The 13166-nt window shown below is 37.4% G+C and overlaps 1 protein-coding gene, 1 non-coding gene and 1 pseudogene across 2 annotated transcripts; 1 reads left to right on the top strand and 2 right to left on the bottom strand.

Moving 5' to 3' along the window:
• Positions 1-1599: 1599 nt before the first annotated feature.
• On the top strand, positions 1600-3998 carry LOC18010385 (annotated as a pseudogene).
• A 508-nt stretch (positions 3999-4506) lies between these two features.
• Positions 4507-4947, bottom strand: LOC112082989. The gene is made up of 3 exons (XM_024150711.1): positions 4816-4947; positions 4635-4765; positions 4507-4549 (listed from the first exon to the last, which is right to left on the bottom strand). The coding sequence occupies exons 1-3, from the start codon at positions 4945-4947 to the stop codon at positions 4507-4509; spliced, it is 306 nt and encodes a 101-aa protein (XP_024006479.1).
• Positions 4948-12637: 7690 nt separating this feature from the next.
• LOC112083176 lies at positions 12638-12744 on the bottom strand. Its single transcript, XR_002897475.1, has one exon. It is a non-coding gene; the product is annotated as a small nucleolar RNA R71 (small nucleolar RNA).
• Between the last annotated feature and the right edge of the window lie 422 nt (positions 12745-13166).

Here is a 13166-nt window from a genome sequence, read left to right as displayed (position 1 = left end):
CCATCAGCGTTTTTTCCAATTGAGTTCTCATTTCCTTCCAAGCTCATGTATGCGACAAGCTTCTGCATCATCATGCTTGCATCCAGCATCCCTGCAAACCCATCGGCTTCTTCACTCAAAACCCAAATTCCCCTTCGGCTTTTGTCAGTGCCACTTCCAACGGATCAATGGCTAACACCTCCTCAGCTACCTCATCAGCAATGACTGAACCATCATTTATGACAAATATCTGCCCATCCAGCATTGGCTTCTTGAGGAGCTTGTTCATCTCAAACCTCACCATCATATCTCCCAGCTAGACCAGCTGTGCATAAGAAGGGAGCCCATGGAAGAGGTGCTGCTTTACCAATGAGATCAACTGAGGTTTGATCTCAAAATTTTTCCTCTGAATCGCCGGAGGGGCAATCACAGCTCTGTTTTGGCAGAAAGCATGCAGATTGTCCTTATCTCCAATGGCTTGTTGTGACTGTTCCCTGTCTATGATAAATGTATGCCCATCCAATATTGGCTTCTTCGGGAGCTTGTTCATCTCAAATCTCACCATCATATCTCCCACCACACCTCCTTTCACATCGATGATTCCACCAGGTGTGCATAAGAAGGATCGACCCAATATCAAAGGGTCCTTGGGTTCTTCATCAATTTCCAAAACCACAAAATCTGCTGGGATTAGTGTATCCCCTATATGAACATGTAGATCCTCAAGCATACAACCAGGAAATTTGGTTGACCTATCAGCGAACATCAGCGAGATCTTTGTCGGTTTGAACCTGGTATACCCCAGTCCCTTTTCTACAGAATATGGCATCAAGTTTACACTTGAACCCAGATCGCAGAGTGAACGTGCGAAAATCATGTTGCCAATCTTCACTGATAAAATAAATCTCCCAGGATCACTCCTCTTCTTCAGCACCTTATTCTGCAATACAGCACTGCACTCCTTCGAGACCATCATCACACTCTCTTCGCATCAATAGCTTTTCCAGACACTAGCCCTTTCATGTATCGCTTAAGAGCTGGTATCATCTGAACGATATCAACAAAGGGGAGTTTCACAGTGAAATCCCTCAGAATCTTCCTGCATTTTGCCTCCTCAAAGTCTTTGCGAGACTTCTTAGGTGTAACTAGGTAAGGCACCTTAGGTGTATAAACTCGTGCTGGAAGATTAGCTGGAGCCGTCGGCCGGAGCAGGTGCTCTGTCGAGGGTCTGGCGTGCTCCATCGTCTCTACTTCGTCATGAGCAGGTGCTCCGCGGTCTAGAGCAGGTGCACCATATAAAGAGGCATGCTTTATCGTCTTTTTTACGCCAGACGCTGGTGCTCCTCCTTGGAGCAGCTGCTCCACGACTTTCTCTTTTCTCTTCTCTGATTCAGCGGCAGGTGGTGTTGCAGATTGCAGAGTTTTTCCACTCCTCAGCTCAATTGCATTCACATACTCAGTCCTGAGATTCTCTCCTTCCCGGGAAGAGTTCCAGCTGGTCTCTTTATAGCCTAAGCAGTCTGAGCAACTTGGACATCCAGCTTCTTCACATAAATCTAAACTGCTTCATACTTGCCATTCAGATCATTGTACATGGTGTCCACCTTGGCATTAATTTCCATGGATGCCTTTTGCTATTCAGCAACAGCTGCTGCATCAAGTTTTTCAGCTCATCCTGCGAGCTGTTTGCAGAGCTCGAAGAAGGCTGCAGGTTTGTGAAGGGCAGTTTCTACTGATTCTCTCCTTGGAATCGGTTTTGGTTGGTGATGAACTGCTTTCCTTGAAATCTGTTAGAATAGTTTTTCAGAAATCCTGACTGATTCTGCACTCCTTGCTGCGGATAGACCTGATCCTGAAGGTTCTCAACATTGTTGCTTCTGTAAGATAGATTTGGGTGACTCCTAAAATTGTTGAAGTTGCAATTCTGCACATAACCTTGCCCCTTCACAAAGTTGACTTCCATCTGATCATCATCCTCTCCTTCTGCGAAATACTCGGTTAATTCGGGTTGGTTCTGGTTTTTTGTTCTAATTTTTATGCCTTATTGAGTTACTATCTGTTTATACTCACTACATTGGGTGTAAATGGTTGTTATTAAATAAATTACATAAACAAATATAAACGAAATAGAATTCAACAGAATAAGAATGATAGAAAATTTTTGTTAACTTTCTGGTGTTCCACTCGTTGATAGTGAAATTTTTTGAACTATCATAATCAGTATTATCTACTCGTTGCTATTAACGATCATAAAGGAACAACTTTAAAATTGTATTAACAAGCTTACTTTCTTTTTCAGCAAAATCAGTGAAACTGTTTCACGATATTTCACTTCAAATGGTGAAATTTTAGAAGAATGTCAAATTCCACTATTAGTTATTTCTTTAAATATAACCATATGATTCCTTTTTTGTTATCAAACTTGACATTTTTGAAATCAACCATAAACTACCTGAACTCGGTGGGGGAGGGGGAACCCAAACACCAAAAATTGCTCTCAGTTGCAGTAAATTATTCCATCAAAAACCAATATCTACAGAATATATGCAAATACATATATTTAACAAAGAGATACTTGAAATTTTATTCCACAACAAAAAGCATAATATCCTGATTTTTGGTTTATGACAATTCGTATGTTTTTTAAGTTTCTAGATCTTTTCAGAATATTCTAGAGACTAAATATTTTATTTACTCTTGTTCTCATTGTTATATTTCCTTTTAGTTAATCTCAGATCTTATTTCTTTTTTTTATTTTTCCTTTCATCTCCTTTTGCATAAAATTTCCTTAATTAATAGTGCATTAACTTATATACTTTGTTAATTATAATTTGACACGTACTATTATCGAATTAAATATTGAAACGTGTCATAATCATGTTGAGTTATAATTCATTAATTGTATTACAAGTGAACCTTGTTAAACCTTATATAACAAGATACGATACAATAACCACACAACTCAAGTAACAAATAAACACAACAAAAAAACTAAACAAAAAAAAAATCCTAATATCTCCGACCATGAATATCTTATCTTTGCCTGTCTTTTCAGATTAAATCCCAAATCTTTGGCAAAGATGCAATGCACTCGTAAATTTATGAAATCTCATATATCCGAAGATCCAGAATTCAAATCTGAATATCCTTTCCGGCTCAATTCCAGTCTGCTTCATATCTCCAGAGGTGGCTCCACGTTGGTGTGCTTCCACCCAGTGGATGATTCTAGGCTATTCCTAAACAACGATGTCTTAGAGAGGTCGTGCCAGATCCTTGGTTACTGTTTCGGCCTTCTCTTACTCTTGATTGATGGATGTTTCTGTTTCACCAACCCTCTCACGAAAATTTTTTTGATTCCTGAATCACTCTGAGTGGAGAAGAGCAAAATGCATTGGGTTCACGGTTGATCAAATCGATCAAACCACTCAGGAATTCAAAATCGAACGCATAATCGCACACCACACTTGAAATCGAAACAAAAATGTAGATTCTTGGTGTCAAGAACCACAATCATGTGCCTCTCAAGTAACCTCATGACGGAAATGAAACCTGTTTACTTGGAAAGCACACTTCACTGGTTGAGAAACGACAAAATTATCATAGCTTTCAATCCCAGAATCGAGCAAGCACGGTATATCATTCCGAGAAAACCCCACCTGGAACCGGTCACAAAACTCTTGTTCGGTGTCGGCGATAACTGCCTGACATTGATATCGGCAACCATGGAGATGATTTACGGTTTTACTCTTGAAAGTATCCACACCAATCCTAAATGGATCCTCACAAGACAGATCATGAACGAGGCTGTAAACGAAAGTATTATGTTGTCCTGGGACGTGAAGGCCTACGACGTCAAGTGTTTAGTGGTGAGGACGATGACTAATCTTACAGATCACCGAGTGGTTTATGGCTACGACTTGAAAGCGAATAAGTGGGGAATAGTGAGATCGATACCAAGGATGTGTGATGGATTGCAAGACTTTTTTCTGTATCAGCATCGTGGTTTTCTGCTATCGTAGTTCAAGATCAGGATGGGTCTATTGTGGGATTACTGAATCAGGATGGGCTCTTCACAATTGTTAAATCTGACCGCTTCTCCTCTGTAGAGGGTATTATGAGACTCATTAATCGTAATGTATGAGTCTAAATCCGTTTAATTTAACATGGGCTATATACTTTGATATTTGCAAGTCTGTTTTTGGTTGTTTTAAATTTGATTATGCTTCATCTGTCTGATACCTAAAATCATTTTTTTTGTGCTAGAGAAGAAACTTTGTTCAAACGTTTTTTGCACTATTTACACAAGCAATTAAAGAACAAATGTAGAATTGAAATCAATTTAAATACAATTTCGATCAAACTCTTTTTACACTATACACAAAGCAATGCTAGTACTTTAGAAAAGAAAAAAAGGCCATTCCCTCACACAGATACACAAACCTTATGATAGTGGAGAATCATCTCTGCTTTCATCGAATTAGACCTCACAGAGTCCTCAGAACAAATTTTCTGGTCGCATGAACACCCTTAATTAGCAGCTATCTTCAGCCCACCACGAGCTTTGTACAACCTGAAGAAGAACGAAAACCACCAAATAGCAGTTGAAATATTCATGTTTCAACATCTCAAGATCATTACTAGAAAATCAAACATACCCTCCAAAAGCGTGTTCCCAGATGAAGAATGTATAAAACATTTTCCCAGAATGCCATATATCCATTATCTGCCCTACCTTCCTCAGAGCACTAACTTCTTGGACCAAAACTATAAGTAGACAAAGTGAATACTAGGGTCAGAAACACATGCTCAAAGAAAGAAACTAGGAGACAAGTATACCTTAGCTTTGGGATTTGACATGATGCATTTTGCTATAAAGTGTGCAGCAGCATCCACGTAATGTTCCTCATTCACAACAATGTAATAGTCGTTATCGATTACGCTTTTCTCTTCGACATTGCTAGGGATCATTTCATCTGTGACCGAAACCCACCAACTTGGCTCTTCTTATTTTCTTCTTCTTCTTGTGGAAGTAAGGTTGCAATTTGTTCATTTACTTGTTCATTTATTTGCTAATTTATTTACATACCTTTCACTACAAGAAATATGTAGATTTACAACGAAATTTAACAACAATTTTATATCGTTGTAAATTCCCTTCGAATAAACGACGATTTAACGACGATTTTTGGACCACGAATTTGCAACGAATTACCGACGAATATATGTTCGTCGTTAAATCGTCGTTAACTTTACATCGAAGTTACGACGAATGTTTCCCGACGATTTTACGACGATTCCTTGTTTCTCGTTAATTAATGACGATTTTACGATGAATTAGCGGTTACGACGATCAATATACGACGAATTCGGATTCGTCGTTAAATCGTTGCAAACCCTCTTTCACAAGGATTTAACGACGATTATGGTCGTTGTTAAACAGGTGATTTCTTGTAGTGTTTGTTTATATAACATAGTCAATGCATATATAAGATTGCAATTTGTTCATTTACTTGCTAATTTATTTACATACCTTTGTTTATATAGTATTATCAATACATATATAAAGTTGCAATCTGTTCATTTACTTGCTAATTTATTTATATAGCTTTATTTCCGTAATATAGTCAATGCAACGTTGCAATTTCATTTAGTTGCAAATTTATTTACATACTTTTATTTACATAGTATAGTTAATGCATATTTTTTTACTACAAAAAATTTCATTGCTTTTTTGGAAAATAATTATTATATAAACATATATTTACGCCATATAGTGAAAAAATACAACAAAAGAAGTGATTATGACGATGCTTTCTATACACAAGTCTTATTCGCTAACAGATCGAAATCTGTTATTTACTTCTCTGTATTCAATCTGAATCTGATGTGAATCATGTGCGTAGGTAACATTTCTTGGCTAAACTTTTGAATTGTACACTATATAACAAAGTCCGATGTTTCCAACAATAGATTTGGAATTTCGACAATCTGATACTAACGCTTCCGTATCAGAGTCATTTTGAAATATTTAGACTTTAGTTTTCTTTCATTTGAAATCAACTTATCACATCTTTTGGTAGTGAAGTCATCCTCAGCATATTGGTTCCATAGTGGTTTCCTTTGGAGTCATCGTTTCCACAACAAATCTGTTATGATTTGTACATCATACGATCACGATGACTACAGGAACTATCCAGAGTAACTGTAGAAGTTAGGATGGACAAAAACTAGTGAACAACACCAGACCACCAGTGGTATATTTGTAGGAATTTACACTTCAGTTAGACAAATAATAATACATCCAAATGTGACTTAACAATTAAAGTCACCACCGGACAAATGCAGATAATTTGTTTTTTAAAATAACAATGAGGAAGACTTACGGTTACTGCCAAACTACAGCAAAGACATCTTTGTCAAAGGACCATGATTGATGACGAAAAGTTGCATATGCACTCACCCATCTCTTTCAAATCCGTTAATTTCAGAAGATTTATAACCTAAAGAAAATAAAAGAAAGGGTGTGACCAATAAGGCATCATATATAAAGTTGCAATTTGCTGATTTAGTTGCTAAACCAAAAAAAAAAAAATTAAATGATTTAGTTGCTCTTAACGATCATAGAAGATAAACTTAAAAATTTTGTTAACAAGCTTATTTTTTTCAATGAAACTTTTTCACTATATTTCACTTCAAATGGTTAAATTTTAAAAGAATGTCAAATTCCACTATTGTTATTCCTTTAATATAACCATATGAATCTTTTATAAAAAAAAAGAAACTTGACATTTTGAAACCAACCATAAGCTACCTAAATTAGGTGGGGGAAAACTCAACACTAAAAACTGCTCTCAGTTGAAGTAAATTATTCCATAAAAACCACAATCCACAAAGTATATGCAAATACATATTTTAACAAAGAGAAACTTGAAATTTTATTTAACAACAAAAATGTAGCATCCTTATCTTCGGTTTCTGAAAATCTGTACGATTCTTTTTCGGTTTAAGTTGATTTTTAGATTTTTTTGGAATGTTCCAGAGACCAAATATTTTATTTTCTTTTGTTTTCATATAAAAATATTATATTTTCTTTTAGTTAATCTCAAATAATTCTTTTTTACTTTTCCTTTTTCTTATAGAAGAATAATTCTTCTCTTCCTTTTTAAGTCTTATGTTTTCCTATAAATATCTCTCTTATTTTCTCATTCTCTTCTCATTAGCAACCCTAAGCTCCCTCTTTCTCTCTAGTCTGCATCTCTCTCTCCTCTGCTTATTTTCTCTCTTCTTGCTGCAAAAAGCCTAAACTCTAAAACGATGATTTCTCCTCGTTCCTGTCTGCTTCGAAGACCGTCTCTGTCCAATGATGAGAATCTATCCTCTATTCTCCCTTGTTGTCATGCTGGACTAGTAAGAGAGGAGATAAAATCTAGGCTACAAAACCTCATCGGTATCAGAGAAGATGTTTCTCTCACCACCTCTGTGATCTATACTGCTCTTTCCCAGATGTTCCCATCTTCCTGATAACACCGTATTTGTATCCATTTTCACTATTGATGTAAAATAATTTTTCAAAGGTTTTAACTTGTTTTAGGAGTTTTTTATTACAAATTTTCTATATTTGTAGTTTCTAGACTATTTTTAGGAAACTTAGAGAAAAATATTGAAAAATGGAGGAAATCCACATTTTTAGCTCAGAGTTAAACTGTCAGAAGTTCAGTCTCAACTGAAGACCTTCTCACCGTCTGATAACTGATCAAATTTGAATACATTCAAGAGGACCCAGCTGACTTTCTATACATGAAGATCAAGTTGTTCCATCAACTAGCCCGAAACTTCAGCTGACCCGCAGCAAACCACCTTCTGTCTGCGCCCCACACTTCTTATCCGTGATAAACCATCATTCTACCAGTCCCAGAGAACTCTCACCCGCGGTTCAAACTCGGCCCCTAGGCCCAACACCAAGCCCATTTCGTTATTTTTTTCAGAGAAGCCCTAAAGAAGACCTAGAAGACCTTAGGACCTATAAATACATTTCTTAGCAGCCTTAATTCGGGTGTGTGCTCCTAAAATGAGTTTTTAAGCCACCAAACTTTGTTTCTTAGCGTTTAGGCGAATGAGAGAGGGATATTTCCCTTGAACCTTTGACCTATCTCCTTTTTAAGTATCTATTTTTTCTATTTCAGTTTATGCATCTTTCATTTATGTTTATCTTTTCCTGCATAGTTTAGTAGTTGAGTTTTTAAGGATCCATCAAAGGATCTATATGTACGATTAGGATTACTAATTTTTCTTAACCATATTCTAGATGTCATCTCTTTTAAGTTTAATTTATAATGCATGAGGTTAGAACTCAAATCCGTTTCTGTTTAATGTGTGTAACTATGGTTTTTTGGGCTACTTAGCTCAGAAAATAGAAAACTATGAGCTTGGCTCTGCATCTTTTTTTCTCATGCTTTCAATAGAAAAATTTGGTCAAAAAAATAAATGTTGTGCAAAGAGCAAGCACGACTGCCTAATTTTTATATATTTTTTTTAATAAACCTCACCTTAACTAATAACAAAAATAAAAAAAATTTAAAATAACCAACGTTTGCAAAAAATTTAGGCATACTAATAAATCAAAAGCTCAGCATTTTATTTATATGTATTATATATATATATATATATATACTTTCTATCTGTTTAATAGACTGACATATTTTTTAAAACTAATGTTTGACCCCAATAAATTTGCATTCAAACTTTCAAATTATGGTAATATATATCAAATTTGTTTATTACATCCCATATAAAAATTATTGTTAACTCCGCCATTAGTTTTAGTTATTTTGGTTAATCTTCAACAATATTCATTTTTCACCATTTTTTTTGGCATGAACTTTCATTACTTAATTAATTTAATACATAAACTTATTTACTTTCAAATTATGGTAATATATATCAAACTTCTTTATTATGACCCCAATAAAATTTACTGCTAGCTCCGCCTCTAGTTTTAGTTATTTTCTTAATGCTCAATGGTATCCACATTTAACGATTTTCATCTGCTTTTGCATAAAATTTCCATAATTAATAGTGCATTAACTTATATACTTTGTTAATTATAATTTGACACGTACTATTATCGAATTAAATATTGAAACTGAATATTCATAAATCGCATCATTTAGTGTACATATTCGTCCAAATCATGTCTTATTTGCATATATTTTAGGTCTTTAGGCATTGTTTTAGGTCTTAGGAGATTGCATTAGGTCCAAGAGAGTTTTGCATGTTTTGGAGTGTTATTCAGGTGCTTTTGGAGCTTATTTGGAGTGGAGAATGAGTTGAAATCATCAAAAATGGTGTAGAGGAGAAATTCTGAGGTTTTTCGGCGAAATGCTGTCTGATGGTCGAAAATTCTCGGCTAAAATCCTTCCTGCGGGTAGATCTCTCCGCCAAAATCACGTACCGGCGGTTAAGTTTCTCAGCCAAAAATCTCGAGTGCAGACGCATCTCCGAAATCACGTTACCGGAAGGTCTTTCCGTCCGATTCAGCTATTGGGGTCTTCATGTAAGTTGGAGATAATTGAGTCAAGAACCCAGAACAGTTCGATTCAGGGCATTTTAAGCACTGACCTGAAAGATATGGCCACCGGAAGACGAACATATCTCGCACTCATTCCGGAGAAACCCGATACGCCTCAAAAACGGCGTTACTGGGAAGCTTTCCCTTCCGATATGACTTACGGGGTCTTCATAAAAGTTTTATAGCAATGCGTCTTGTTTCCAGAACGCTTGGATTCATTGGATTTGGAGTAGTGAGCAGGGAGTTAAGCTCACCGGAAGACACACCTGTCTCGTCGGTACTTTTAGACCGACTCGATGAGCTCCAAAGATTACGAGGGACGATGCACTTCCAGACAGATTCAGTTTACAGGGCCTTCATCAAGATTTGAGATATTTGGGTTCTCTTTCCATAACGTTTGATATCATTCGATTTGGAGTTATGATCAAGAAGATAACGTTTTCGGAATGGACACATGTCTAGAAGCCTCTTTCTGATCGTGTCAATGCATCGAAAAGATGAGCCCTCCGGGGAACCTTCCACTTACCAAGCGCGATAGTATCTTCACCAACGTTCGAGCTGGAGGAGTGATCTTTCTCATGAAACTGGTTTCAGGTCATTTGGAGTTACGAGCTGAAGGTTACACTGAACGGAAGAGAAGCTGGTCAATCCGGGTTTTAAGAAATGCGACTGTAAGCTAAGTGTTGTGCCCTACCTCGGCGTGAATACCTCGGTTTGTTATGACGAGGAGGCACGTATACGAAGACTTTAGAATATACCGCGAGCTAGCACCTCGGTCTTTCAACACCAAGGCTCCCTTGATCACCAAAATGATTCCAAAACGACTAAGTGTTGAAGCTGACCTTGGTGTGAACCTGGGCTTTACATGTCGGACTCCTATGTAACACAAACCTCGGCTACCAAGCCCCTCGGTGTGTTATGCCGAGGTCCTTATCTTTCCAACCCTGATCACAAACAGGTTCTCTTCACGTTTCAAAGCTTTAACCAGATCAAAGGCCAAGTCTCATGCATGTTCTTCAAGTGTTCATCAAAGTTTCAACCCACACATGACCCCCTGGTGTATGACCCTTGGTGTGAGACTTCTTCAGATGTCGAGGGGTGGCTCCAGCAACCCAGAAAGGGCGGGTCAGTACCCAGTTTGTCCTGGGCTGACCCGGCCCAATGCCTTTTATATAAATAGTTTTTAGGGTGTAAAACCCTAGTTATCCATTATCTTATCTTCTAATCTGTTGTCTCTTTGTTTTCTCTCTCCTTCTTTGTGTAAAAACGAGTTTGATCAAGAGATATCCAGCAGATTTAATCATCTTAAGGCTGTTTCTTATCATCTCATCATCTCATCATCTCATCTCTGCTTCTAATCATGATTAACATCACCTCTTGCAAAGGAAATGGTGTGTTCTTCATGATTAGTGAGTAGTCATCCTTTAAGCTTCTAGGTGTGTAGATTAGGGTGCTTAGATGATCGGTTTATGATGTTTAGATTCTAAATTCTCATTTCCTTTCCTTAGTTAGCTGCTCTTAATGCTAGATCTTTGCACATCACTCTGATCTAGACCTTGGTCATTTCTCCACCCACAAGGTGTTTGAATGAGCTAAGCTAAGGGTTCAAGCGTTTTTCATCATGGGAATGATTTGTTAAATGCATGAATGACATATTAGAACTGTTTCTTAATGCTCACTGATTCATATTTCACAAATGATGATTTGGTTTGAAAATGGATTAGTGTAGAGGTTAATGCCTTCATGAGAGGATAAATCTAGTTTAGAGTTCTAAGTTAATTGGTTTTGAGATCATGTGAATACTTGTTGCTTCTTTCTGTGTAAGATTTGGTCTTCTTAAGTAGAAACCGTTTGGTCATCATTAGACTTGAAACTTTATGCTTGTTGATTGCTTGATCTTGCTTAAGGTGAATTAATCTTGATTAAGTGGTTTACAAAGTGATTATTGTCATGGGAATGAATTAATCTGCTTTTGAAGTCTAGACTAAAGAGTTACAAGTGTTGCATTATGTTCTTAGCATCATGAATTAGGCATTGAAAGCACCCTAATCAATGATCACATCTAGAGGTTTATCTTTTATCATTTCCTTAATCACCATCATTGTTTTTAGCTTGCCTGTTTAGTTTAATCATCATTGCTTGCTTGTTTATCGTTTTATGCTTCTTTTAGTTACTTGTTATCAAAAACCTGTCTTTGATTAGCTTGACTTAAGAACTTATCTTATAAACTAGTGCCTAACTACCACACATATGGATTGACACCCCGTTTACTACTTTGACAAGGGGATTGATAACCCCTCTTAAGAGCCTAAAAACTCTTAGTTATCAATTGGCGCGTTGCCATATTGTGTGGGGATAGTTAGCATTAGTTTCTGATATAGTTTTTGAGATCAAGTTTAGTTTGTTTTACTGATTCCCTTTCAAGTTCTGTCTTTCTTTTAAGGTGTATGATCACAAGAGTTCAACTTAGAAGACAAAGAGAAAGAGATGCTCATTTGGAGAGATTGGGAATGGATCAGCAAGTTGGGATTGAGCACCAGGCTCAAGAAGCTGCTCACGGTCAAGGAGCTGGTATTGGAGCTAATGGGAACAAAAATCAGGTTCCACAGGATCAGGTCCATCAAGGACAAGCTCAGGGTAATCAGAACCAAGACCGGCCTCAGGTTAATCAACCGCAACCCCACCCAAACCCACCCAAACCCACCCTGGCGTCAGGAGTCTCCACTGGTCTATGTAGGAGATAATGACCGAGCCAATACACACCACTACAGGGCCGGCATTCAAGCTCCTCCAGTTCAGAACACCAATTTTGAAGTGAAAGCCTCTATGCTCAACATGGTGCAGAACTCTAAGTTCCATGGGCTGCCAAATGAGGATCCTTTGGAGCACTTGGATCATTTTGATAGAGTTTGTGATCTCACAAATATCAGTGGTGTCCCTGAAGACAGTTTCAAGCTCAGGTTGTTCCCATTCAGTTTAGGAGACAAGGCACACCAATGGGAGAAGAACCTACTTAGCGGTTCAATACAGACTTGGGAACAATGCAAGTTAGCATTCTTATCTAAGTTCTTCTTAACTTCTAGAACAGCCAAGCTAAGGAACAAGATTTCAAGCTTCACTCAGCATTCTAATGAGGCTTTTGGAGAAGCTTGGGACAGGTTTAGGAGCTATACCACTCAGTGCTCACATCATGGCTTTTCAGAAGACTCTCTCCTTAGCACTTTGTATAGAGGAGCTGTTTCCAAGATCAGGACTCAGCTGGACACAGCATCAAATGGGAATTTCTTAGCAAAAGAAATCAATGCAGCTATGGAACTTGTTGAGAACCTAGCCATGAGCCAAGACACTTATGGGGAAGACTATGCCCGGTGCTATAGAGGAGAAGGTTCTGGTAAATAACAAGAGCTGAAAAAGGATCTAGAGGAGTTGAAAGTTAAGTTTGCAAAGCTTGTAATAGCCACCCCACAATTTATGAACTATGCGGCTGAAGAGAAGAGTTGCTTTACTAATGTCAATGAAGCTGGTCTTGTTCAAGAGGAGCTGCACTTCATTGGGAACCAGAATAAGTTTCAAGGGTACCCTCCTTAAGGCTTTGCTCAAAAGAATCAGTACCAAGGCA

Source organism: Eutrema salsugineum, unplaced genomic scaffold (genome assembly GCF_000478725.1).
Source record: "Eutrema salsugineum unplaced genomic scaffold, Eutsalg1_0 scaffold_7, whole genome shotgun sequence".
Lineage (NCBI taxonomy): Eukaryota > Viridiplantae > Streptophyta > Magnoliopsida > Brassicales > Brassicaceae > Eutrema > Eutrema salsugineum.
The sequence above is the reverse complement of the archived record's forward strand: the minus strand, read 5'-3'. Positions and strand labels throughout refer to the sequence as shown.

Excerpts from the sequence above, each read along its gene's own strand:
- LOC112082989 (XM_024150711.1), bottom strand. The coding sequence starts at position 4,947 with ATGATCCCTAGCAATGTCGAAGAGAAAAGCGTAATCGATAACGACTAT. Across the intron at positions 4,766-4,815 it reads TGTCAAATCCCAAAGCTAAG|TATTCACTTTGTCTACTTAT; the intron begins GTATACTTGTCT and ends TTCTGACCCTAG. Across the intron at positions 4,550-4,634 it reads TGGGAACACGCTTTTGGAGG|GTTGTACAAAGCTCGTGGTG; the intron begins GTATGTTTGATT and ends GTTCTTCTTCAG.